The sequence below is a fragment of the Callospermophilus lateralis genome, chromosome 15 (assembly GCF_048772815.1).
Source record: "Callospermophilus lateralis isolate mCalLat2 chromosome 15, mCalLat2.hap1, whole genome shotgun sequence".
NCBI classification, from domain to species: domain Eukaryota; kingdom Metazoa; phylum Chordata; class Mammalia; order Rodentia; family Sciuridae; genus Callospermophilus; species Callospermophilus lateralis.
Window position 1 is genome coordinate 24,566,421 of NC_135319.1, and position 27,679 is coordinate 24,594,099.

The window sequence follows — 27,679 nt, forward strand, 5'->3', positions numbered from 1 at the left end:
GCTCATGCTTTTACGTCACAACCAAGATTACACTGCCAATTCTAATGGTACAATGCTTTTGCCCTGAGTTTTATCTAAGGGTTTTATCATTGTAGGTCTTGCATTTAGTTTTTAATCCATTTTAATTAATTTTTGCATTGGTATTTGATAAGGGTCCCAACATTATTTTGCTTGTGGGTATCCAGTGTTCCTAGCCACCATTTATTAAGAAAACTGTCCTTTCCCTATTAATGGTCTTGGCACCCTTGCAAAAATCATTTGAGTACATATAAGAGATGTTCCTTTTTTTTTATTGGGCTCCCTTTTCTATCTATCAGTCTGATTGTCATTATGCCACGGACATAATGTTTTAATTACTATTAGTCCATTTTTATTGCATAAAATCATGGGGACTAGTGCATACAGCAATATTCTTTTTTCCAATATTCTTTTTTCTTGATAGCATTGTGTTCTTCTTCCACTAGGAAGGAAGACTGTTTGGGGAAATAAGCTGCAAATCAGTGAATTTTCTTTTTTTAATTTGATAATCACAGTCTTAGGAGATAAAAAGAAACACTGAGAACTATTTCTGTGCACTTAACTCATTGGTGTGTACAATAATGAAACAAACCATAGAATTACATAACCTTTCAATTTTAAAGTTTATAATGACAAGAAAGAAAATATTCCAAATCACTAATCTCCAATCTTTTTGCCACCAAGGATCACTTTTGTAATATTTAGTTATGAATCTCATTATTTAAAAGCATTTCGTCTTACAAAATACATTTCCTAAGTAACAATTTTCTTGTTTCTCTGTTTCAATATTCAGATAAGTACATAATTACCAGAGAGTCTGATGTGCAGAAGAAAACTAGAATAGGAACTTGTACTGGTATAATACCAGTTACAAGTTTGTATATGGATTATGTCACAAATCAATATATGAATTATTTAAGTGTCAAAATAGGACTCCTTATAGAGCCCTGTTATCTACATATAAAGGCAACACCAGCTTGAAATTAATTGCCCTAAAATGTTCAAGATATATTTTTAAGGTCAGAGGGTATACTCGGTGGTAGGTTGTTTTCCCAGCATACACAGGTCTTGGTTTCAATCCTTTCTAAAAAAGGTTCAGAAAAAATCATGTATGATATTATCCATAGCACATAATGAGAATCAGAAAATCCAAGTTCACCTGTTTCTGCTCCAGGATTCTTACCAAACAGCAGATTTTTATCTGCCCTACAAGAGGCAGTGTATTCAACTGGGTAAGAGCACAGCCTCTAAAATAATATTACCTGACTTGAATCCTGAGTCTACAAAATCTCTTAACCTCTCCAAGGCCATCACAATCAAATGGCAGAAAATCTAGCTAGCAGCACATCTTAAGAGCAAACAGTAAAAAAGAAGACACATTGCACACAGAGGAGAAATATAAAAAGTATCACAGACTTTGTGTCAAAATGCAATGCAAGTCTGCAACAACACCTTTAAAAAACTGAATGAAGGGGCTGGGGTTGTGGCTCAGTGGTAGAGCGCTTGCCTAACACGTGCCAGGCACTGGGTTCGATCCTCAGTACCATAAATAAATAAAAGGTTTTTTAAAAACTGAATGAAAAAAGTAGAATTGTATATCCAGCAAAATTATTTTTCAACAACAACAAAAAAAATCTTTCAACAATGAAGTGGAAATAAAGACAGTCTCTTTATTGTAAAATATAGATAATAACAGCAATTATCTCCTAGGATTGTTACGGAGACTAAATTACTTAATATATGTAAAATACTCCAAACAATGCCTGGCAGGTTATAGTTACATATTAAAAATAAAATCAACATTGGCTGGAGATTTAGTTAAGCAACAGAATGCTTGCCTAGCATATACCAAAAAAAAAAAACTAAATAAAATAGTATAATAATAATAAATGCTTGATAAGCAACTGGGGTTTCACTGACTCTATTTAAAATGATACCTCTCCCAATAAAAAGAATAGGAAATCACAAATTAATAGAGCCTTTAGGAAGAATCAGAGGGCTGTGTGACTGGGTTGTACTAATAATGTGTCCACTGAACTAGAAAGTATACTCTGAAACTGTGAAATTGTATCTTAATATTACATTTTGTTTCCAGTGATTTGACTGAAAATATCTCATACGTTGATATAGTACTTTTACACACATTATCTCACTTCAATTAAAACAAGGTTTGAATTATTTCATTTTCTCATTCAATAAGTGGCTATTAAAATTCTCTTCCATGGCAGGTACATGACTAGGGGATTTAGTGAGAACTGAGACCTGATACTTCTCAAGTTCTTTGCAGGGAGAATCGAGGAGATAGACTGGTAAGTGGTAAAACTGTGAGAAAATTTTGCAAAACAGATATTGCAAAAAAACCATACTAAGTCCCAAGGGCCACTTTGGAAAAAAAAAGGGGGGGGGGGTTAAATGTAGAGTACAACAGGAACTCATGGAAGTGACTCTCATCCTGGATCCCTCCCTCTCACTGTGGAGGATCAAGGAAGGCTTTGTATTGTAGACGTGTTACACAGGATCCTAAATCACAAAAAGAATAACTTGGGACTGGCTGGGGCCTGGGGAATTTAAATGAAGAGAATTTAATGTAAGATCTTGAGTAAGTCATTTGATCAGACTCAGTTTCAGCTTTCTCAGCTTTAAAATTGAGGATTATAATACATTCTTCACTGAGCTAAGGTTAGCATTAATGAAATAAAACCACAGAGAACTATAATGTTCTATATGATACATACTGCCCCCAAAGAGCTGCCTATTGGCCTCTGTACTGCTTTGAGCATTTTAAATTTATTACCAAAATGATAAAGCCTGAAATATGCTTTCGTTCACCATTCTAGCCTGAAACATACACTGCATTTCTGTCAGCAAAAATAATAATTTTATTCCATCACAATAACAGAGATTTCATATAGTAACATACACAAAAAGCAAGACAGAGCCAATGGCAGAGAATAGGACCAAAATAATAATAATAATAATAAGTTTTAAAACTTGCAGGTAAAAGAGTTGGCAGAACATTTTATACAGTACAATATTTCATACATTGAAAAAGTGCATTTATACACATTATCTCACATTCATTTATATATTTTACATACATGATCTCACATTTACACAGCTTTAACGTTTGACTGAAGAATGAAAGAGGGCAAGGCTCATTCATCTCTAAAACAATATCCCCGTCACCCTGTCAGATAAAGCACATTCAGTTAAATGTCTGCCTATTAAATGACTGGTGAGTTTAAATAAATTGCTTTCTGGAAGCTTGATGTCCTGCAAACATACACGTTAAAGTATGTATCGTGCAGATGATCATCTCCTCAGAGTAGCTGTCCTGACTTCCCCTCCCTGCTGGGGAAAATGCTCTCTCATCTCCTCGTCCCCGACCTCCTCACCATCCCAGCATGCTTCAGTCATAGCACTTGGCACAGCTCCTAAAAAGGACTCTTTGAAGAGCTTCCTCCACCTACTTCTGCGAACTCTTCAACAACTGTATCTGAGTGAATTTTGCTTCCCTAGGATCTCACACAGCACATGGAAGAATGCAGACAGTCGTTTAAATATTTAACTACAACGATCCCAAACAGAGCTAAGTTTGGGGTTTAGGAATGCCTGACTGCTTGGCTTTAGGGTGAATGAGGATCCTGTTTTCCAAACCTATAATTGGAATGGGTAATTAAACAAGAAAATGAAATTTTTGATATAGCACCGTCTCAGGAAACAGAAAATGTCTTGAACATAGTAGGTGCTGAATGAATATTTGTTGAGGACACAGTAAGCAATAATGCTTGAAAATTATAACTTGGAACTCTTGCAAGAGCCTGAGGGAATAATTAAGCTGCAATCTGGATATTTTTTACACAATTAAGGGAAGACATTATTGGACTTAAAAGCTTTTCTAACAAGGGCTGCACTGAAAGTGTTTTCTTCTCATTTAAAAATAAATCTTCTTTAGCCAGAAGACTCTTTTCTATCATAATATGAGTGTGACATATAGATGACTTAGTAATAGTGGCACAGTGTATCTAACATACATGGTGGGAAATTACTGCAAGTTCCTATCATATAGTAATCAAAGACACTTCTGCTCTAAGAAGCAAAAACATCAGCCTTACTCTACATTGCTTGAAAAACAGGAAGCATGGGAACCACATATTTCAACCCAGTCTTTTTATTTTTAGTGCAGAGTCTCATATAAGTCAGACCAAGAGTCAGAGTTGCAAATCAAACAAGTTGGTGTGAAGTCACAACCAGCTCTCTCAGTCCTGCATCTCTTCAGTCTCCACTGCCTTCAGTCACAGAGGCAGTAAGACCAGAGTGATGGTGTCACCTGCCCGTTCAGCTTCATCATTGACAGGCAGTGCCCCTGAGACCAGAAGCCTGGGAAGAAAAATGTTCCCAGGATTTTTTCTTTTTTTCTAAAAAAGCCCTCCTATATACAGCTGGGATTTGATACTATCATGACTTGTTTAAAGATGATTACCCTCACTGCCATGACTTCGCAGGCAACTCTGGTTCATAAGAATAAAGATAACATCATCTTACACTGGCTGACAGGATGAGAAACAGACAGTGCCCTTTGGGGCATTGCCAAAATGAAAGAGGAGAAAGCTGCACCCAGCGGTGGCTCCCATGAGGCAAAAACACTTTGTTCCATCAACAGGGATCAATAAGCCCACAGCCCTGATGTGCTTCTATCAGGAAGCAATGCTGAGGATTTCAAAGCAGAATCAAAGAGAAAGGGGAGAGAACGCACCTACAGATGTAGCACTGGAGAACTCCAATTAACACACATTAGCTGTGTTCACAGACAAAAGAAATCAAAGGTTTTCATTCTTCCATGGCTCTTAAAAACATTTAAAATTCCCTTTTTATTTCTAAAGGACCCAGACACTTGTATTCCCAAGTCTAGGTTTCATCATTATTCAAATATCCCTTCCTGTGTATTACTGAGGTTGTTTAACCTAAGAAACAGGGTAGAACCATGGACCAAGGTGATCTGAAACAAATACTGCTGTCATCCAGTAACCTCCCTAGTTATTGCCAAGTGACTCAAATTATCTAAAGGAAACATTCGGAAAAAAGAATAGGTTGCCCTATATTATTAAATTTGTTTTGCTATGTAGATGTCATGTTCAACACTTCAAGATACACTTGCTTTATTATTGGGTTCACATTTTTAGTTTTTATTTAAAATTTAACAAAAAGGTCCAAACTGAAAAGCCCTTCAATAGCTTTACTTTTTTCTTATGATAAAATCCACATTCCTTAACAAAGTCCCCAGGGCCCTGGTGGTAGTCACCCTGGTGAGGGCAACAGCAGCAAGAGCATCTAACTACAAGCACTCTTCTAGGCTCTTTCACATATAACTTCTAGGCTCTTTCATATACAGCCTCTAATTCTCACAATCACTGTATACCACAGTAAGTCATTTTGCAAATAAAAATAAGTTAAAACCTGGCCACTTGGCTTTTAGTCCATGTTCCAAGCATCTAAGCTTTATTAACTCTATGAGCTGGACCCTCTGTATTTCTACATGCCACACTACAGTATTCCAGCGACATGGTGTCTTTCTGGGCCTCAAACATGCCAGTGTCTTTCCTACGAAGGTCCTGTGCATGTGTTTCTCCTCCTGTCTAAAATGCTCTTCCCATTGCTAGAACAACTTGTTTCTCATTCTTTAGGTCTCAGTTTAAAGTCCACCTGAGGAACTGGAGATGTAGCTCAGTGGTAGAGCCCTTGCTTAGCATGTACAAGACCCTGGGTTTGATTCCCAGAACTGCAAAAAAATAAAATAAAATAAAAGCCACCTTAGAAGAGTTTATCTCCAGCTATTCCATCTAAAATAGACTCTTCCCTCTCTTCCTTTTATTTCCTGCTATTATTTCTTTATTACCTTCCTATATCCATCACAGTTTGAAACCATACCTTCTTATTTGTTCTCTCATTTGTTGTCTGTCTTTCTTACTAGCATTTCTTAAATGCTTCCTATTACAGGGACAACTGTACCCTCAGCACCTAGAATAATGACTAGTACAAAGTAGGCACTCAATAAATAACAACTTGCTGGATGAAGGAAGGAAGGGGCTCTTACAGATGTTTTTAAATGTGTGCTTTCATTCTGAATGTTGGTGATGCCTTCCCAGCCACTAGCTGACTGTACACGCATAGATGGTTAGAATGTACATACTTCAGAGAGAGGCAGTGCATTCTTTCAGGGAAGAGTTCAATTAAATACATAACGAATGATTACTTAACATGGAAGTTGTAGGGGAGATAGAAGTAATGAATGCATCAATGTATCTCTCTTAGAATAATTTCTAACCTTAATATGCTAAGATTCTATGTTCTCAAGCCTGGTTATCAACAAGTTGCTCCTGAAATTATCATCATATATTGTTCCTTCCAGAGTAGCTCTGTCCAGAACCATCAGCAAGTTCTGTTAGAAAGATGCTCCTTAACCTGAGTTGGAAACAACACTATCACTTGCAATGATTTTTATTCATTCTCCCTCCAGAAGCCATGAAGCACATTTACTCAAACACATAAATAACTGTCCAATGCCAATGTACCCATGACCAAACAGAGAAAAAAGCATATCTTCCCTAGTGATTCTGTACATTTTCTTAAGTGGCCATGAATTCTTTTTGCTGAATAAAATAGAACTTTAGAAAACAAAATATCTGTAGACATTTAAATATGTTCTTGCATTTATGTATATAAATGAATCAACAAGTAATTTTGGGCAGGCACCTCCTGGTTAATTCACAAAGTATTTACAGATAGTTCCAGATCTTTTAAAAAATGCTTCCACAAGGGGCTGGGCTTGTAGCTCAGTGGTAGAGCACTTGCCTAGCCATTGTGTGACACTGAATTCAATCCTCAGCACCACATAAAAATAAATGAATAAAATAAAGATATTGTGTTCATCTACAACTAAAACAAAAAAATTTTTAAAAAATGCTTCTATGAAGTTACTTCTAATTATAGAGTTGGTTGCAAGATTCATGGGGAAAGGTTTTCTATTAGTTTCCCATTAAAATTTTGTTCTCCAGTTCATTGGTCTCAGTTGTGGGTGAATTCCCTGGGATGACTGGCAGTGTCTGGAAACATTTTATCTTTCTTCACTGACATCTAATGGGTAAAGTCCAAGATGCTGCTAAACATCCTACAATGCACAGGCCAGCACCCCTCCCCCACATGCACACATACACAAGACAAAATTATCTAACCCAAAATGTCCATAATCCCAAGGTGAGCAACAATTGACCCAAGAATTCTCAGTGGGGTTGGTAATGCCCCCTTGTAGGAACTTCAAAAACTTATGGGTATATTTGTTTGTTTTTTGTTTGATTTTGGGGTTATTGACATGTCCTGAAATCCATAGAATTTCACATACGTTTAAAGAATAAACCCACACAAATTTCAAATCCCCCACAAGACATTCAGGCAAGAGAAAAATTTGTTCATAATTATCTAAGCCTAGAACTTAAGTCTGTTTTACATGTAAACAAAGTATTTTCTGGCATGGTTTTAAATTACATTAGTTTGCTAGAAATACAACTGCCATGTAAATTATGGGAAGCGGGTACTACAATTTGTTAGAAACTTTACAGAGAGCTGACCAACATCTTATAAAATTGACTGTCTTGACAGGAACACTGCCAGTGACCCTGGAGTGACCAATATGCCACATCATCACCAGTCTATGTTTTCAGATGTTGGATAAACCAATTCTGAAGGAAAATTCTTGACCTCTTCAGATCAACTTACTGTGAAATTCTTTCCCTGTGATTAACTCCAACTAGTACAGTTAAAACATTCACTACTAACACAAATTATTTTATTACACGTTATTTTTCCCTTTATTTTCTTTATATTATAGTTAGGATACCATATACCCATACGTACATTCACAAAATTACATGCGCAGATGGCTTATACTATCTGTGAATTTAATTTGGGGACAATAATAGAACATTAGAACATATTTAGTATGAAAAGGAAAGTACTGGATGTACTAGGGTAGTAAACTACTGCTCTTGCCCATTATAACCTTTTGGAATCTTGAGTCTGGTTTTTAACTCAATAACTAACTCTCTCAGCATCTTGACATCTGAAAGTATGACTGAGATGCCACTGATGTCCTCATCCAAATAATTGGAAATGATGCTTAATATAGAGTCAATGACATATCGAGGAGTAGAATTCACTTTTCAACAATCACTCCATGGAATTCTATCTCTATCTTTTAAATTTTCCTAATACACTGAGCACACACGCACACACGCGCGCACACACACACACACACACACACACACACAAATGGTGCTATGTAGATAGCTCAGTGGTAGAGCTCTTACTAGCATGCATGAAACCCTGGATTCAATCTCCCATACCACACACAAAAAAATAAAGAAATATCAATTATTTTTAAGAAAATAAAACCTTTTTTTAAAGGTTGCTTGGAAAATTCCCACAAAATAGGAGCCACACTTTCCAGTGGTCTCAAGACTCTTTGTTTGATCCTTCCTCCCAATATTGAACATAGACATTTCCAGTAAAGTTTCTATAAAATGAAATGACTGTTTGAAATAGTCCAAAGATCTTTTGTAGCAATGTGAAGACAAACTTTCCAGAACTTTTTTGAAGATAAACATTTTTTCCAAGACAGCTGATGGCAGATGAACAGAAAGCAAACAAAGCAAATGAAGACATGGATGGAGAGCAATCGCTTCTGCCTGGGTGTCATGAGTGCCTGACCGATTTTTATTTCCAAAAAAGCCTCAGTGAGTCTATATTGAACAATACATTGTTAAATATTTCATGTCATCATGAAGACCAAAACCATTCTCAGAAATCTGGATTTTTAAAAGCATCTTGATGAGTGTTGAAAAATTAAATAGACCTCAAAAAGAAATATATCCATATTTATCATAAATTTTTAAGTGTATTTTCAAATAGAACTGGACATAGTTAATTACATAATTTATTTTATATAGAACTAAATTACCAATATGACTATGGGACAGTTCATGTTGTCTCTTAAACATTTCTTAAATGCTGACGAGAAGGCTTAAATTCTCATCTAGTGTACTAGAAATAGATACATTAACCAAACCCTCCAGTTAGGTTAATAATGTATGCACATTAACTTGGGATAGAGATGGGAAATTATTGGAATTCTACTTTTAATCACAAAAAATTACATCAAACTTGAAAACAGTTTATACCTAACATAATCCTGCTGTTTTAAAATGTATAATTTTAATTGATTGAAGCATTTAGAGCTTTTAACAGTTAGTTTGTACTTTTACATTGCTTAGGTGAATATGCCAAAGAGAATCTGTCTTTTTTTTTTTTTTTGGTACCAGAGGTTGAACCCAGTGGTGCTTAACTATTGAGCCACATCCCCAGCCCTTTTATATATATTTTTTTATTTTTTAAATGTTTTAGACATTAATGGAATTTTATTTTATTCATTTATTTGCATGTGGTGCTGAGGTATTGTGGTGCTGAGAATTGAACCCAATACCTCACACATGCTAGGAAAGTGCTCTACCACTGAGCCACAAACCCAGCCCCCATATTTTCATTTAGAGACAAGGTCTTGCTGAGTTGTGAAGTTCCTCACTAAGCTGCTGAGGCTGACTTTGAACTCATGATCCTCCTGCCTCAGCCTCCTGAGTAGCTGGGACTATAGGTATCCACCACCATGCCCAGCGAAAATCTGTCTGTATCCTAATATATCTATTGGAAGTTTATTCCACTTGTTCCTTGTAACCCTAAGAAAGCATTTTACCAAAATCATAGTGAAGCCAAGTGTTGAAATTACAGTATAAAAGTTTCTTTTCCCCTAAAATTACAAGTAAGAAAACTACAGTCTACAGAAATGAAAATCACTGGTTGTCTCTCGTTTTAAGCCAAATTTTGTTTCCCTATAAATCTTTGTAAAACTCATGTCATGAAAACAAGAGAATCATAAACCACAAGTGATCTGTGACATTTCATGGAACCACCAGAGACTAATACTCATCTGAGCTGAAGGACTATCAATCAACACCATATCCTTTGAATAACAAGAAAAGAGGAGAAGGAAGGAAATGGAAATGACAAGTGAAAATAAATCTTCACAAAACCTTGTAACTTTGATAACAAGGCGAGAGGTGTCCTTCACTCTCCTCTTTAATCTCAAATCTCTTTCCCATAAGTCTTAGTGGACTTTAGAAGCCACAGCTCTACATTTGGGACTCCAAAGAAGATAAATGCATATCATGCAGTGTAATGGGTTAAATTCTAGTCTTCCAAAATTCATGTCCAACCAGAACTTTTGGCAGTTTCTCCCTTCACACCTGCTATGGATTATTGTTGGAGCCTAGTGTTGGAGTCCAGTGTTGGAGCCCTAGAACCTGATAAACCTTTCCAGAGAGTCTTGGGATAATCACTTCATGGGTGAACAAGGTACAATGTGTTTGGACCTGTCTTCTCATATGCATGGAGCACATGGAATATTAACAATTTATGGAACACCCTGAGAGTGCCCTGGGATTGTTAAGAAGGACAAATAAATTCATGAAAATGGAGCACCATAAAGTTTTTAATGCTAACTTAGTATTTCTTAATTTTCCATTTTATCTCAACCAAAATTCTTGCTGAATCACATTTTTAACTTGGGAATGAGTTTGACTTTGTGCCCAGAACACCAACAAGAAGACTACAATAATTATGACTATCATTTGCTGTGCACTTATAATAAGTCTTTTCATAGTGCTAGTGTTATACTGGGCTTTCAAATTCCAGTTTACCGAGGGAAAAACTAAAGCTCATACACTTTATGCAACATCAGTAAGACTGAAGAAGCCTGAAACCAGGAGCTTGATTCCAGAGACCCAGCTCTTAGATTTTCATGTTTTTCTGCTGTACATGCTCATTGTTTGGGAAGGAAAATAACCAGGATGCTTCCTCTAGGCTTTTGAGTTCACCTCACAATGTGATCCATGCTAATGTGGCATTAACACAGTTCACGTTACTCTGTATTTTGATTTGCACTTTATTTGTATAAAAAACATAAGTTGGATGGCAAAAAACGAAAAGAAGAAAGAACCAGAGAAAATCATTGGTTAATCCCTTGCTTCAAAAGACCACCAGCAGCAGCATCACCTGAGAGCTCATGATGAGTATAGAATCTCAGGCCCTTCTCCTGCTGAATAAGAACCTGCATTTAAAAATGTTTCCCAGGTGCTTCACACGCTAGTTAGAGTTTAAGAAGCATTCTTTTTATGCAACTCAAAGAACCCATAGCTGCAGAGGGGGCCTTAACACAGCTGAATCTGTCACGTTAGATATGTTTCTATATTTTTTTTATTTTTTATTTTTTATTTTTTGTAGAATGGTAAGTTTCTAATAAGATGAGGTAAAAGGGAGTGGGTGTCAAATGTGTAGAAAGAAATTTGAGACCTTACTATGGATGAAAAAGAGAGAATAGTAAGTCCTAAATATGGCCTATGTCAGCATACCATCTATGATTCAGGAAATGGCTCCAAAAATAGGATCAAAGTTATTTCAATGATTAGAATTAGATACAACTATGGAGCTATAAATATGGGAAGAATACACATGGGATTCATTCCTAGCACAGACTAAAAGTACCTTATATATTTAGTGAATGAAGTCAGAATCGGCAAATAATAATAAGAGCCAACATTTCTGGAATGACCACACTCTGTGAGGGACTGAGGTGAATCTATCACCTGTGTGAATTCATTCAATAGTCTCTACAACCTTTGTTAGGTTTGTAAAAACTGAAGAGACTAAAGCTTCAGATGTATTTTTGCATGAAAGCATCAGGCTAGTGAGGCAAAACCTGACTTAGGATCTCCCAAATCCTCCTATGTCTTCCTACACATTAGCTGATTGACTGACAGATCAACCTGTCTTCAGAGAGGTAAAATCAAGAATAGTATTTGTCCACATGATAAAGTTCAAAATTCACCAAAGCCATTTTCTTAATTGCAAACAGACACTAGGAGATACACAAAGATAAAAGCTTAATGTCGATTTGGAGAGATGGGCAGAGACGGGGAGTTCAGTGAGGGTGACTTTGTCCTCCAGCCAGGTTTGGAAATTGAGATCTACTGCACTACTAGGTGATCTCCAAAAGCCCCCAGCCCAATTCTCTGGACTAATTTAGTCTGTGCTAAGAATGAGCCCATGTATATTCTTCCCATATTTATAGCTCCATACTTGTATCTAAATCTCATCACTAGAAATGAATAGTTACGCCCTTATCATTTAGGCAGGCTGCATAGACAATAGGAGGAGTCCATGAGTGCAGCTGTGGTGATGCTCCAGCTGTGCAGGCCACCACTTCCAACAGCCCTTCCAGTAACCCCAGGGTTCTCCCCTGAGCTGGACCGGACAGGCTGGTCTACTCAGGGTTCCTCCTTTGCTGATATCCCTCATGGGTACACCGCAGGATTCCATTTAAGCCCAGGAGACAGCTGCAAGAAATGAATCTCCTAAGAAACTCCCACTGTCTGCTAGAGCTGGTTGGGTGCTCACCTGGGTGAGGACACTGTCTATGTCCTTTGCTCCATGAGGCCAGATCCCATGTGTGAATTTTATATTTGTTTCAATGTAGTGACACCTAGCCATCTCATTTCCACTTGTCCTGTTGCTTTAATGTGCAACTGCCTACTTGTCCTCACTTCACTCATCACTTAGGAAATTTAAGAGGTTTAAGGAGGTCTGGAATGGCTAATGAGAGATTAAGGATTTGATCCCATTTTGTCACTAACAAGTTCCAGGTTACTGGTAAACCACAATCTTTCTGAATCTCTAGATAGTTGCTCAATTAGTCATTACTGTCTTGTTTTGTTACTCAAAGAGGGTGAACAAGGACATCTCCTAAGAGCCTTTTCTAAGTGTGAGTTTCTCTAATGGGTTAACACCAGAAGTAAATTTTTCAAAAACTTCTAAAATGTTTTAAAACTTTCATACCACATAATCACTAGCACATTTATGTGCCACTTAATGCTGGATCATCTTGAGTTAATCCAAACATAAGTATAATGTATCCTGTGTGTACAAAGCCACATAGGAACAAAGTTTCATTATCCCCATTTTAAAGATGCAGAAATTAAGCTCAGAAAGATGAGTCATTTGTCTAAAATCACACAGTCACTATGTGTAGAAGGAGCCAGAATTCAACATCAAGTCCAACTCCCAAGACCATCAGTTTAATGGTCACATGATCACAGTTCATTCTTGGGTTATCCTCTACAAACTGGGCTGAAATTTCCAAGACTTCCCTTCCAACTCTTCCCCCAAAGTTTCATTTTTTGACTTCAATCCCATGATCAATTTTAATATGATTGAATTCTGATTCAAATAAATATTTGCAAACATACCTTTCAGTAAATCTAGTCCATTATCTTTACAAGGCCAAAAAAAAAAAAGAAAAAGAAAAGAAAAAAAGAATAAAGCTTTCAGAGTGGTTACCATCCTACAAAGAGTAAGTTTCACTGAGTGATTCCAATACCATATATGTCCAAATCTTCCCACTAGCCTTTGAGGAAAAAAAAAGTAGCTGAGAGACTTGGAATTTGTTTTTGTTTTTTTTTTTCCCAAGTGGGAATAAGTTCCTCAGAGTCCTTCAAGGATCAAAATTTTATTTTAATGAAAAGAAAAACAAATAATTGTGATTCCTAAAGAAGGACTTGAGTTATTTTATAAAAGCTGTCTATACAAACAACTGTATCCTTACTTTAAATATCACATTGTAGGAATTTGGGGATTTTATTCCACTCATAAACATATACACACAAACATCAAGCCAAATGCACAGTATAGGCTTTACAAATCTAAGAAGTAAAAGGCCATGTAAACACTGCTTCCAAAAGACTGTTCTCATGAATGTAACTTAAGTAAAAAAAATAAATAAATAACCTTCCACATGTTTCTGCTCTGGTTATATGTTGGATTTTTAAACAAGGGTGTCTTTAATATACAAGATTTAATTGTGTTGATGGCACCAGCACACCCTTCCCTTTTGATAGAAAGGATCGTAGATCCTTTATTTCACATGTAAAGTGTACACATTCTCACATAAATCAAAAAATATCATACTGAAACTTAGCACCTTTTTTGAATTACCACTTTCATGTTTTGGCATTCATCCTTATATAATTAGAAGGCCTTTGAGAAAATATGTACAAGATTATTAATTGCAGCATTGTTATTGCTTGCAAAACACCCACACACACAAAATAACTATCAATAAGATATATAAATTCTATAAGGTATATGAATACTCTGAAATAGAGCACAGCTATCAGAAAGACCCATAGAGATTGATCCAGAAAGAACTGCAGACACTATTAAACGAAAAACAGTAGGTTAGCTGAGGAGTATTAAGAATGATTCTACTGCTGGACATGGTGGCACATGCCTGCAGTCCCAGTGACTGGGGAGGCTGGCAGGAGGATCACAAGTTTAAGGCCAGCCTCAACAACTCAGTGAGACCCTGTCCCTGGGGATGTGGCTTAGTGGTAAGTTGCCCTGAGTTCAATCCCCAGTGCCAAAAGGAACCAGGAGGATGGGGATTATTACTCTGGGAGCAGGGGACACCTCCAATGAGCAGGAAAGTTCTTTCTTTACATAGTAAAGTTTGCATTAATGTACATAAAATTTAACTCTGACTCCCTACTAAAGGACAGATAGGAAGACTTGAAGGAGATGATTAAATTTTATAGATTTCTATTGTTTGACAACCATTATGCATTACTTATGCAATTAAAGCCATTAAGGGAAATATAGCCTAAAATTAGAATGAGTAAATTTGAGATGTAGTCTATGCTCTCAGGTACCCTAAAAGCATGTCCAAACTTTAACATGATGAAGGGAGAGATATAGGACTACAAAAAAAAAAAAAAAAAAAAAAGAAGAAGAAGAAAGAAAGAAAGAAAGGAAGGAAGAAAAAAAGAAAAGAAATAAAAACCTTTAAAACCATTTTTTTTTTCTGATTGCTGGAATATGGAGAAGCACAGGGAATCCTTGTCCTATCTCATCTTGTGTGGATAACTCTCATGATGCCCTGGAGCCAAATGGTAAGGCTAGATAGCCAGAGTTTCAAGGCAGAATACTTCAGACCCTGCTGCTCTACCTCAGACATTTGTCTTACCCAGATAACAAACCAGAAAGATCAGAGAAAACAAAAAGGTATTACTACTTATGGCTTGCTTCACCGCATCTAACAGAAACTAGATTTGCTTTGTTGACCTTACAGACACCAGAAAGCATGCCCTAAATTTAATCTATACTTGGTCCTTTCTGGAAGGACTTTTTTTTTTTTAATTTAACCTAGGAAAAATAAAATTACTATCCCAAAGGGCATTTTATATACTTATATCTTCAAATATGTATATCACAGAATTTCAAAACACTTTTTTTTTTTTACAAATAGGGTTCCAAAATGTGCATTGTATTAAATTTTCTCTATTTCCCTTCTTGCCTATTTATTTAAGTAGGATCAAACACAATATTTAAGGAAATAGGCCAGTTAAAGAGGCCAAGTAATAGCTTTGATTTTAAACTGACTTCCTTTTACCCATAGTATAACTTCCTTTAGCCACTGACCCTTGCTTACTGCGACAAACCAAAATAAGTACTTTTCTCCTTAGCACTAAATCACACAGATGCCAGCCATTAGGAAGACTACCTCATATCCAAGCCCCCTGGGGGATTCACATGAGAGGGGTCACAGACTGAATGAAGTAGCCTTTTACAGGAAGGCTGAATGACACTATCCAAGAGAATATTGATTCAAAAACTTACAGTCCATTAGATATGACCCAAAATTCATCCCTTTGTGGCAGGCAAGACTACTTTCTTTTCACCTACAGTTGTTGAGAGGCAGCTTATATTTAGATATCTCATAAAACACTTTGCCTGTTTCTTTAAAATATTTAAATACATCTACATAATCAAATTAACTTTTGTTTATAATAAAGATCCTAGACTGCAATAGGCTGTATTGAGTTATTTGATTATTTGTAGAATCATAATTATCAAGAAGTCCAAACAATCTACGAGAAGCATCATCTATTAACTAATATAATTATTACTTATAATGAGTTTCTTTCCTTTTTATGGGGGAGCAAATAGGGAATCATTCCCTCATTATTTTATCTCCTCACACATATTTTTTACAGCTATTAGTTGTCCATGATTTTTGTTTCCTTCTCTCAGTCAAATATGAGTCCAGGGGTTTCCCCATAGGAGTTAGAGGAATTTCCCTCAAACTGATACCACTGTTCAAATAACTCTCCATGCAAACTGTACAATTTGTTTCTCTTCAATACAAACACTAGAGAACACTTTACTTTGTCTTTTTAAATACATTCCCCCCAATCGCTATTAATTGGAAAAATAAAAGGCCATATGTATTCAGTAGTAACTTTCCAAATTCTTGAATCCTAATGTTAAGAAAATTATATATTTAAGAATATATTTTAAAATTCAGTTACAGGCCATTTCACACCATTAGTTAACTATACAATTGTTAAATATTATACTCCTGCTGCCATCTTGTGGTCATTATTGAAATCTCTCCCCCCCTCCATTTCTTCCTCCTTTCTCTAATTCTCCATCTCTCCCCACCCCAATCCTCATTTTTTATTTGTTTGTTTTTGTTTTCCTGCCTTTTAGGAGTATTTATTGTCAAATCTTAATGTCTCTCTTTTGTAACTAGATAGAGAAATGACAGGCACTATTTTGTAGAAAAAAGAATGAATTTGGTAAATTTTTTGGCCTGCATGCAATGTATTTCCCCTTTTCGTATTATATTTTTTTGTATTTGTCCACCATACCATTCCTTAACAATATATATTTTTAAAGCCTTTATTTTTTATTAATCTAGTTTTCTACAAAGAAAGGGAATATAAGGATAAGAAAAAAACTAATTTGTATTTTATCAAAGATTTTTCCCTTTCAAATTCTTTCACATTTTTTTTTACTAAGAAAGGAAAAAATAACTTATATCTAACTATAAAGCCATACATGATGGAATAAACCTACTCTCAGAAGCCAGGAAGGAGCCTGAGAATAAGAAGAAAAGACACTGCAGACAGAGTCCGGAAGCAAGACCCCAGTGACCCCAGGCTGGAGGGAGGCTCGTGCCCCAGCAACCCTTTATTATTTCTGGACTGTTCTAACCAGCTGTTGGGGTGCCATAAATCTGGGGAGAAATCAAATGTTTTTCTTATGACATGTAACTCTTAAGTAGACTGACCATCAAAAAAAGAGTGCATATTATAAAGGCCACCATTTCTATCAAATTCTATGTCCCTAATTCAATTCCCCCTGAAGATCCTCAGAGACAGCCATGTAAGACATCATCCAAAGATGTGAATGGAAAGAATTCAATTAGTCAGAATGCTTTAAGACCAGTAGGGGTAAGCAAAAAAAAAAAAAAAAAAAAAATTCTTTGAAAATGACTTCAAAGAAATCTTTCCCAAAACTCTCCGTGTAACCATGTCTACATTATGCACAATCTGTATTTTTGTGCTTTTATTCTTAAAAATCAATGAATTCTTAAAATTTAGCTTTATACTAGGCAATATAGCTATACAGCATAGACTTGACGTGATAGTTATACATTCTCTTCTAACAGCCTTAAAATATGTATCTATTAATATAAAATAAATTTAGTTACATGCCTCCTAGGAGCTTTCCTGGTGCCGCTAATAATATGAACATTACTCTTGGAGAAACCTTGCTCTGAAATATATGTGTTGACTAAGGAGAATCTAGTGAATCTAACACCTTTTATTTATAAATACACAGTTTAACAAATCACAGAGTCAAGATACTGATTTTTTAGAACCACAGCTCAGATCAGAGGCTCTCAAACATTTTTTTCTGCAGTGACTCACAAGATGATGACGTTCCCATGTGCAACACACTCTTGTGAAGACCAGACGGTCTGTGGATCTGTGGATTATTTGCAATTTCCTGCCATACATTCGTAATCCTCTCAATCAAGAAAGTCAATGGGAATGGAAGTAGATGGCTCTCCCTAGGGAAATGCCTGGAAATGCACTTCACTTCGCCTTACTTTACAAGAAACAAATAATTCATGAATTTTGATTCTTTAAACCATTATCTACTTTTTTTTAACCTTACAACTAGTCAATTATGCACCATTGTTTTATGATCTCATGGTTAAAATCTGCCAGAGTAACACACAGGATTTCAGATTGCGTATTTCAGTGTGATCATATTTTCTGAAGTGACATTGAACTGAACAAGAACTGGTTTTACTCTCTAGAAGACACAAGGGATCCTTTATTTGTTTGGAATATATTCTAGAAATATGCTGCTTTTACCTTTTCCCTGAAAAGTAGCATGTGGGAGAGAGAAGTATGGTCAGCTAAGGGTTTAATTTGGCTGGAATTTTTACTGTAAACACTCCTGGTTTCTACCCATAAGTTTACAACCTAAAATATAAAAGAATATTCTATTTTGAGGATTTCTAGCATATGTAGCCAAGTTCATTGGTGACCACGTGATACATGAAATCAGCATTATCTACACTATGTGAGCAATGAAAGGCATCAAGAAAAATATTAACATCAAGCTTTAGATTTGCTTGTGAGACAATAACAGTATAATATCATTGAATAAACAGACCAAGGGATATTTGTAAGAGGCAAACATACAACTATTTTTAGGGTCCCTATAGAGTTTCTCAGCAGTATTTTTGCAGCATTTGAGGTCAGGGTGCTCAAATAAAGATACATCTGAGGGCTTAAAACACATCTCAAAGCATGCTCTAAATTGGACTATGAAAGAAGGACAGTCTGAATTAGCAGCAAGTCTAACCCGGAGAATAATTTAAGAACCATAGTTGCATAATCTCTATCACAAGTTAAAAAAGTAAAACTAAATCCTAATAAGATAATTACAGTAGATGGCTTACTGGATGTGCCTCTTGTAAACAAATTGAAGAAAACAGCACATTTATACCATCCCTTTCACACTCAAGTGCTAGATAACAAAATCAATCCAAATCAATTCTCGGGATAACAAATTAACTACTTAGGACTAATTTCCAAGAATATTTCAAGTCAATATGCACCACAGAAAGACTAAACATGCTGCTAGCACACTGGACAGGGAAAATTACAGAAAGTATTTTAAAACTTGTTGTCAATATAAATTTGATACTGATTGAATTTAAAACTACGATATAGTTTGAATTTAAAACTACGCTACTATAGTAGTAGAGGTTTCTACAAATTTATATTTAAGAAACAAAATGAAAATGTTTACAATAAAACCAACATAGTATACCCCAAAGTCTTCCCTCCATCAATACTGTTTAGTAATTATTGCAAAGAAGGTTAAGCATTTTAAGAAAAGGAATCTGTTAAGAAGGAAAATCAATAACAAGGAAATGAATTCTAGGATCAGTCTTTATATGACAAAATAACCTATTTAAAAGATAGACATGTTCTTGATATGTCCATCTTTTATTGAACAAATATTTTAAGGCATTGTCTATTTTCAATGTGAAAAATTAACAGATAATTTTTAAATATCGGAAAATTCAAGCTGGGCGTGATGGTACATGCCTGTAATCCCGGTGACTTGGGAACTTGAGGAAGAAGAATCACAAGTTTGAGGCCAGCCTGGGCAAATTAAGAGAAACCTTGTCTCAAAATAAAAAATGAGAAAAGGACTGGGGATGCATCTTAGTGGCAGTTCAATTTCCAGTACCAGCAAACAAACAAACAAAAAAAAAAAACTTCAGAAATTAAAATTACATAAATAATACTTGAAATATCTGAGAATACTAAATATCTGAAAGATACTAAAAATTTAAAGCAACTGAGCAAGTGGTCTGCTCCACGTTTGCCATTCTGTGATTTTTGCAAATGAACTATATCTGGCAGGACTTACAGACGCCAAACTAGAAGAAACACAGGAGTCCAGAAGAGACACACAAACAGAAGCAGATTCAAGAATAAAGAAAAGGATGAGGAAAAGCAGTGCTGAGTAGAAGTAATACGTACTTCTTCAACAGCATCTGATGAACTAGAAGATGCCATGATCTGTTTTATAACAACAAATCCAAAACGGAAACCCTCCTTTCTACAAGAGCTGATCTGTGCCAATCTAATCTAGAGGGGTTTTACAATAACTACTCTGAGAGTTGTGATAATAAGTACTATAAGATCAAGTGACAACTTGGTGCATGTGTATATATGTATGTATGTGCACATATACATATTTATGTGTGAGTATTTCCCTTTAACAATTTTTTTTTAAATTTCTTCGTTCAACACAGCACATAACAAAGCTAGACTCAAGGTCAGTGCTCTTTTCTGACAATTCCCAAACTTCTGAGCTTTCACTTTTGTGAAACAGGATATGCTATCCCTGGTTTATCTCAGAGCTCACAGTAACTTCCAAAAGCTACAAGAAACCTAGATAATGCAGGGCCCTGAACTTTGATAAGCAAATTCTCAATGGCAAATGAAAATAATTATTCATACCCTGAGCAACTGTGAAATCACCTGAAAACCTTATCAGAAGAAAGTGTTTAAGCATCTTTTACACGGTATGATGAGAAGGCGCTGGGAAACAGGCTTTTGGTCAGGAAAGAGGAAAAAGATAGGACATCTTTTGTTTTTTCAGGTCTATTAGAAATAGCTGCCTGAGTGTCAATTTTCTAATTAATGCATGGTTAAATGCAAACTCTTGAACTCTGTGTGTGTGTATGTGTATTTGCATATATATATACACATATATGATTCAAATGGAACAAAAACTGACATACTACAAGCAAATTGGGAAAATGTATGATTCCAGAACTATAACTAATCCCCAAGCAAAGTGTCTTAAATAGCAAGTATAAACACATGATAAGCTGAAGACCAATTCACCAACTCTAGTACAAATGCAAAAATTAAGAATCCTGGGCAGGGGATATAGCTCAGTTGGTATAGTGCTTATAAACACACACACACACACACACACACACACACACACACACACTTCCACACTGATTTGCTCAGTTTTCTCATCACTAAACCAGGTACTAGCCAACTCTTGTACAGCTTGAACTGAAAGTACAAGTAAAGTGCTTATGTGCCATTGCCATCCTCTACAAATCCTATGTGGCAATATACAAAGGTGCTTATGAGTTGTCTTGTCTAAAACCCTCCCCTCTTCCTCTGCCTGCTTCCCCTTAAATCTGTGTTATAAATATTAATCATCAGATTCAACCAAATGAATATCCACTCCCTAAAGCTCCCTTTAGAATATTATGATGTTAATCAGAAAGAGAAAATAGGTTAATATATTGATATATTATTGGTTAGGGATCAACACATTTTGATGATAGGCATGGTAGAAATGGAAGGTTAGCAGGAGGATCCTTGCAAAAAGCAAAGGAATTCTAAAGGAAGCAACCAAGGTTATTTTTACAACCTTCGTAATTGCAATCATATCATTCATCAGGATTGCCTCTAAGGTGACACTGAGCTAGGAAAACTGGGTGAGGAAGGAGGAAGATTAAAGATTGACAAATGATAATCCCAAGAGTAGGGCTACCTGCCCAGCTGGGCACAGTGCATTCAAGGTGTGGGCTGGATGTGAGTTCACTGGTCATTGTCCCATGAAATCAATTTAGTGCTAGTTTTATGACTTTTAAGTCCTATTCTAATTTAGAGCAGGTGTATTTCTTCATAGAGGAAAGGATTATGGGTCTAAGATAGAACCAGCCATAGTTCAAGTCTATACAGTGTAGAACTTGGGCTCTAAGAACTGTGAGATTTGAGGTTAAAACTGGTCTATGATATTGCCAAGCATTGAGGCCATAAGTCAGTAATTGAACTTCTTCAAGCCTTTTATTCCTCACCTGAAAAGTGGGGAGACTATTTAGAATTGTTATGAGAAAACAATGAGCTTCTGTAAATTAATAGCATAGCATGATGCAAAGATTAGTTATCTTTATAGTTGCTACCATTGCTATTTTAAAACACTGTATATTTTCTAATTGATGCTGAGCCTAGAATTCTGTTGGGACACACTACTTCACTGAAGTTGCTTAAATCAAAATTAGGCCAAACACCTTGATTTAGTCCAAAGGTCAAACTAGTCCTGAACTGGATCAAAGATGCAAAAAGCAATGAGTTTTCTGGGGCATAAAGCCCAAAGCATATATGTCCCAGCACAAGAAAGTTCAGGTTTCAATTAATCAACTTACATCATCAAGAATCAAGGGATTCACGACAAGAATAGCTCAAAGGCTTGGGATAGAGTCTATTATCATCCTTATAACAAATTAATAATTATTGAAGCCTGTGCTCGAGCTAATTTAAAAATTCTGTGCAGCACCCCCCCCCAGCAGACATTATTAAATAGGCAGCCCAAACGAAGAAAACTGTGTCCACAAATTTAAGGGGAAAAATTAAGAGCAATATATCATTCTTGATATGGAATATATGCATGAAGGGAATCAAGAGTTCACAGATATCTATGCAAAATATTTGGAGTTCTTTGGCAGAAAGAAAGTATTTTAAATATAAATGTTAAAATATCATCACCATCATCCAAGCAGCCTGCAGTTTTCAATGATAATCACTTGATCCCTACTGGGTATTTCTTGAGGGGTCTGAAAATGAGTACTACAATAAGTTGGATGTGTTTGTTCTTTTTAAACATGATCATTATATTGTACACTTGATACTTATGCTGAGAGCTCAGATCTTCCTTTTCCCTAGTATAATTTTCATCTAAGCATTCCTTAGATACTTAGATCATTCTTAATGGAGATTGTGCATTACACTCTCTGTGGACACATGGAAATCTGGCTAATTGGACTGACTTGATTACAATAGTCAATGAATTCTCCCATTTCCTTCCACTACAATAAGTGCATTAAGATATTTTTGCCACCTGTTATGTAAATTTTTAGATTGCAAAACCTTTCAAAAGTAGTGGTTATAGGAAAAAGTTCTTTTATTCTCCCTACCAAATAAAATCCTATACTCTCAAACTCCATTACTTTTCTTGTTAGTATAAAAACACAGTGTCCCAATAAACTTTGGAATGAACCTACTGCACAAATAGCTATCATTCAGATGCAATAGCAACAACTGAACAATACCATAGCAATAAAGCACTCTGCTTCAGCCCCAGTATACCCATCAAGATGGCACAGCCTCTAACAAAAGACATGAAGTAACAGAATATCTACTTCCCACATCCAGATATCTTAAAAATAGAAAAGACACTCTTATTTTGAAAGTATCTTATCTGCCACTAAATTTTATCTCTTAAATATTTTTATAATTTTTTCCCTTGACCTAAATAAGCTGTCTCCACCAGCGATAACACTGTCTCTTTAAGTGCTTGGATGAGTACCTAATTCCAATGGTTACTATTCCCATATATTATACCTGTCAAAATTCTTTAAACCCTAATGAGTCACCTTGCTGAAAATAAACTCCATGCTTCCATTTGAAAGTATGAAACTAAGCACTGTGTGGGAAAAAGTCGGCCCTCAGTCATAGTGTAAATCAGGGTACAGCGTGAGTAGAAGAGTTGTCCAGTTACTTGTTACAGACACAGATATTCACTCCACTTCTACAGCACATGAACCACCCTTGGGATGAATGTTCCTACCCCTAACAAGAAAATGCTGGGGCGGGTGTTTGGGGAAAGGGGATAGAAAAAGAATGATTTCTTCTCAGACCATACAAAAACTCTTCATTCTTTCAGATTTCTTCTCAAGAAATTTTTCAGAAAGTGCCTCATTGAGAGCTGGTATTTGAAACAGAGGAGACTCTGGAGACTCTTGTCCTCTCCATATCCTAGTAAAATCTGCTATGCTCCAAAGCTGTGCTGTTCCTCTGGGGGGCACAGCCCAGACACACAAATCTGAAATTTCAAAAATGCGATAAAGCTTGAACCCAGCAGCCCTGGGAGGCCAGCAGCTGCAGGGTGACCGCTGATGAAGTGGCTTCTTAAAGAGGTGGGCAGATTGATTCCAGCTGCTGAGTGCAGGGCAGGGCAGTGGCCATGGAATGCACAGCCAGGCTGAAGTAAGACAGCAGCAGCTTCCCAACCAAGGGCAAAGCCAAGTATTAACCTAGCAGAAGGAAGGAGAATGCCACTGACCCATCCACTGGGGACTTTCAAGGCAAGCTGGGCCAAAAGGTACCATTTGGATAGTGTCACTTCATAAGTGATTCATGACTCAGGAAGTCTGAAAGCTGTCCTTTGAGATATTTGTTCAAAAGGGCCCACATTTCCTAAAGCGAGTTCTTCCTGCTTGGTTCCTATTTCTCTACCCTCACCCACCCCAGCTTCTAGTCTTCTAATAGCTTTAAAAGCCAGCCCAGTCATCCCTGCCCCCAATCAATGCACAAGAGAGGGTCACAAGCTGACAAGGAGGGAGTACCCTTAAGGAGTAGGAGATAGGGAGAACCCTGCTTATGTCCTGGATGAGGATGGAGAAGAGGACATGCTCCTCCAGAAAAGCTGGCTTCATAGTAAGAGAACTAAGAGATTGGTGCGGAGGGTAGTTTAGGAGTCCCCTGAGGGCCCCAAACTCAGACACCAAGTGATCTAAGCAGAAGGAAGGGGTAAGAGGTAGGCGGGCATGAAGGCACGCCTAATGGAATATTCAATATCCTGAGAAATGCACTTTCGGCCCTGCACTTCCAGAGACTAAAAGCCAGTAATGGGCTTTGGAGTCTGCACTTCCTCTCCCTAATGTCCAGAGGCGCTTTAATGCTGCAGCCAATCGATCAGCCTTCTCCGGTGAAGGCGGCGAATGGAGTGCAAAAGCTTCCTACTTGTGGTCAAACTCCGTCCAGCCTCCTCTGCACACCCCGAAGGAGGGACACACAATTTTCAACTGGACTTGGCTCTTAAAATGTCCGGGAGGAGGAAAGGAAGGAGTCTGGAGGCGCCCTGAGAAACAGCCCGCCCTTCCCTCCTCATCCTAACTTTTCCAGGAAGACATTTAGAAGGAAAACAAACAGGGAGGGCGCATTATCCACCTTGGGACAGGGCTGAATAGTAGTCCCAAAACAGCTTCAGGTGCAAGGTCACCTGGCATCCTTCAAGCCAGGGCAAACGAAAGAATGGTCCTTCTGGAACGGACGCAGCAGAGCAAAAGAACATTCAGAAGGTGGGGTTTCTTTGCCATTTCTTGCTGACATCACTGTTGCATTGAAAAAGACCCCGTGAATAAAATCTCCCCTTCCCACCCCGAAGCTGGAGTCTGGACCCCTGCAGTGGAGACGACCTGTCGCACCCCACCCGGTGCCCTCCTAACACAGCTCGAGCTCAGCTAAATTCAGTTCCTAAATTGAACTCAACCCTGCCCAGCCTCCTATAGCCACTCCCCGGGAGGTTCGGACGGCCCTTGTGAGCATGCCCCGTGGCCTGGGTCTCCTCTGGGAACTTCTCCAGGGTCCAAGATGGGCCGGGTAGTGTCCCAGCGTGGGCGCCCCCACCGAAGCGCACAAAGAAAGCCGGCGCGACAGCAGCCGAGTGCTGACTGGCCAAGTTAGCAGACTCGAGTAAACTTTCCCCGGTCCTTCTCCCCACCCCCACGCCACAGGGGCGCGACTCCCCGAGGAGCTCGCCTTTCCCAGCCCGGCAGAGACCAGCGCAGCACGTGATGGGCAGAAATAAAAATAAACACTTCCCATTCCCGGCCGCAGGGCTACCCCCACTCCGTGCGCCGCAGCTAGCAGGGGGAGCCGTGAGCTCTCTAGCCCCCTCCGCCGCAGACCCGAGACCCCAGCCCAGGATCATTAAGTCCCCACCGGCGCCCGGCCCTCCGCCAAGAGCAGTGGCCTTAGCTCTTTCCCGCGGGGCCAAGCCCCGGCGCCTACCTTTCAGATTTGGTGAACTTCCGGAATGCCTGTCGGAGGTCGTGGAAGGACCTGTACGTCTGCGGCTCAGCGGAGATGCCCTGTGCCCGGGTGGTCCGGGGGCCGATGTGGGTCGAGGGCACAGGCAGCACCGACTGGCATTTGTGAAGCTTTCTCTTCAGCTCCTGGATTTCCTCCTCCTTCTCTGACAGCCGCTTCTCCAGCTCTTTGATCCTCTCCTCCTTGAGCATGAGAATCTTGGCAAAGTCTTCCTCCAGCTCGCTCATTTTTTCTCTGAGCCCCTCCGCGAAACTTTTCTCCGGCGGCGGCGGCGGCGGCGGCGGCGGCTGGGACGACAGCCGGGAGAGGCGAGCGCGGATGAGTGAATGGGGCGCAAAGTACTGGAGCGCAGCGGAGTGCTGCCCCTAATGCGGCGCTGGGAGCCGCTAGCTTCGATCCACTTCTGCTGAATGGACTAAAAGCACCGAGGGGAGGATGAGAATTCTAAAAGCGATGGAGAAGAGAGGCAGAGTGCTAATCCCTAGCCTCTCCGGGGAATAGGTGATTATCTTTCATTGAGAAACCAATTAGAGCTGCCCTTCCTCCCCTGAGACCCCCTCCCCCGTCCCCCTTTCCCAATCGCTCCGTGAGAAACGCGCGCGCACCACCCCACCAAGAGCCTAGTTTCTAGCTGAGCGTTGAATCAGCCTGGTCTCACTCCATCACACAAAAATCAAAAATCACTCTTCCACGCTTTGTGGTACCAAAAGAAGGGAGTGGGATGGGTGTGTGTCGGGGGGAGCTTTATGCCACTTGATCCTTGAAATAGCAACAATTACCATGTGATCTGGTGGATGACGCAGTGCTTGTAACTAGATCCTAAAGAGAGTGTGTGCGCGTGTGTTTGTGTGTGACATTTCATAAATATTAAACTGCCATTAGACGATAACCTGCACAAATTCATCTTTGTTTTCACCTTTGATTTTCTTTCTGCTCTGGGTGGATTTAGAAGGCAAGGTAGGTGTGTGTTCGTGTGTGTGTGTGTGTGTGTGTGTGTGTTTCTTGCTGTGAAGTGCTCATGTTGGGACCCAAAGTAATAAGAATGATAGAGCAATAGCAGTTCCAAATTTTTTTCAGCCTAAAGCTTTACTGGAAATTGTGAACCAAAACTGTTGGACGAATGTATAGTCATGAGCCCACTAGTGTTTACGGAAAAGAGGCCATCCCATGCGTTGACTGTAAACATTTTCAAGTCCGGATTTTATTTCATCTGCGACAGTTAAATTTTGTATAGTAAGCATCCAAATTACATCACAACATCGCCTTTCATGGTTCTGAAGCCGCTACAGCTAGCCAGTACTAACCTGCTGGGTCACTCTACAATTCCAGTTTGGGGTAGAAACTGCATCTGTAATCATCTGTTTCTCTCTTACTTGTGCATCCATTACCTACCCTAAGCTAGAGTCCGAGTATTTTCTAATACCTACGGTTTTAAAATATGTACAGTATGTATCACAAAGAATTTATTTCACAACATGCAAGTTTATTTGTCTACATGATGGACATTTTTTCAAGTAATGATGGATAAATTAGAATTTTTTTTTTCAAATAGGTGCAACTAAGACACCAAATGATTCTTTCTGAAATAGTAACTTTCCTTAAAAAGAAAAAATCAATGTGTAATAACTATTTAAAAATAAAAAGTGTTCTACCTGGTCTGAAACAAGTAAAGGAAAAACAGGCATATAACTATTTTAAAATAA

General features: G+C 37.9%; 1 protein-coding gene across 1 annotated transcript in view; it reads right to left on the minus strand.

The window, feature by feature from the left end:
- Prkg1 (protein kinase cGMP-dependent 1) overlaps positions 1–26,506 on the minus strand; it is a 1,145,359-nt gene extending 1,118,853 nt beyond the window's left edge. Inside the window, exon 1 of the mRNA XM_076834291.1 lies at positions 25,938–26,506. Coding sequence (XP_076690406.1) covers positions 25,938–26,203 — 266 coding nt within the window. The 5' untranslated portion in view covers positions 26,204–26,506. The remainder of the gene's footprint in view (positions 1–25,937) is intronic.
- Positions 26,507–27,679: the final 1,173 nt, after the last annotated feature.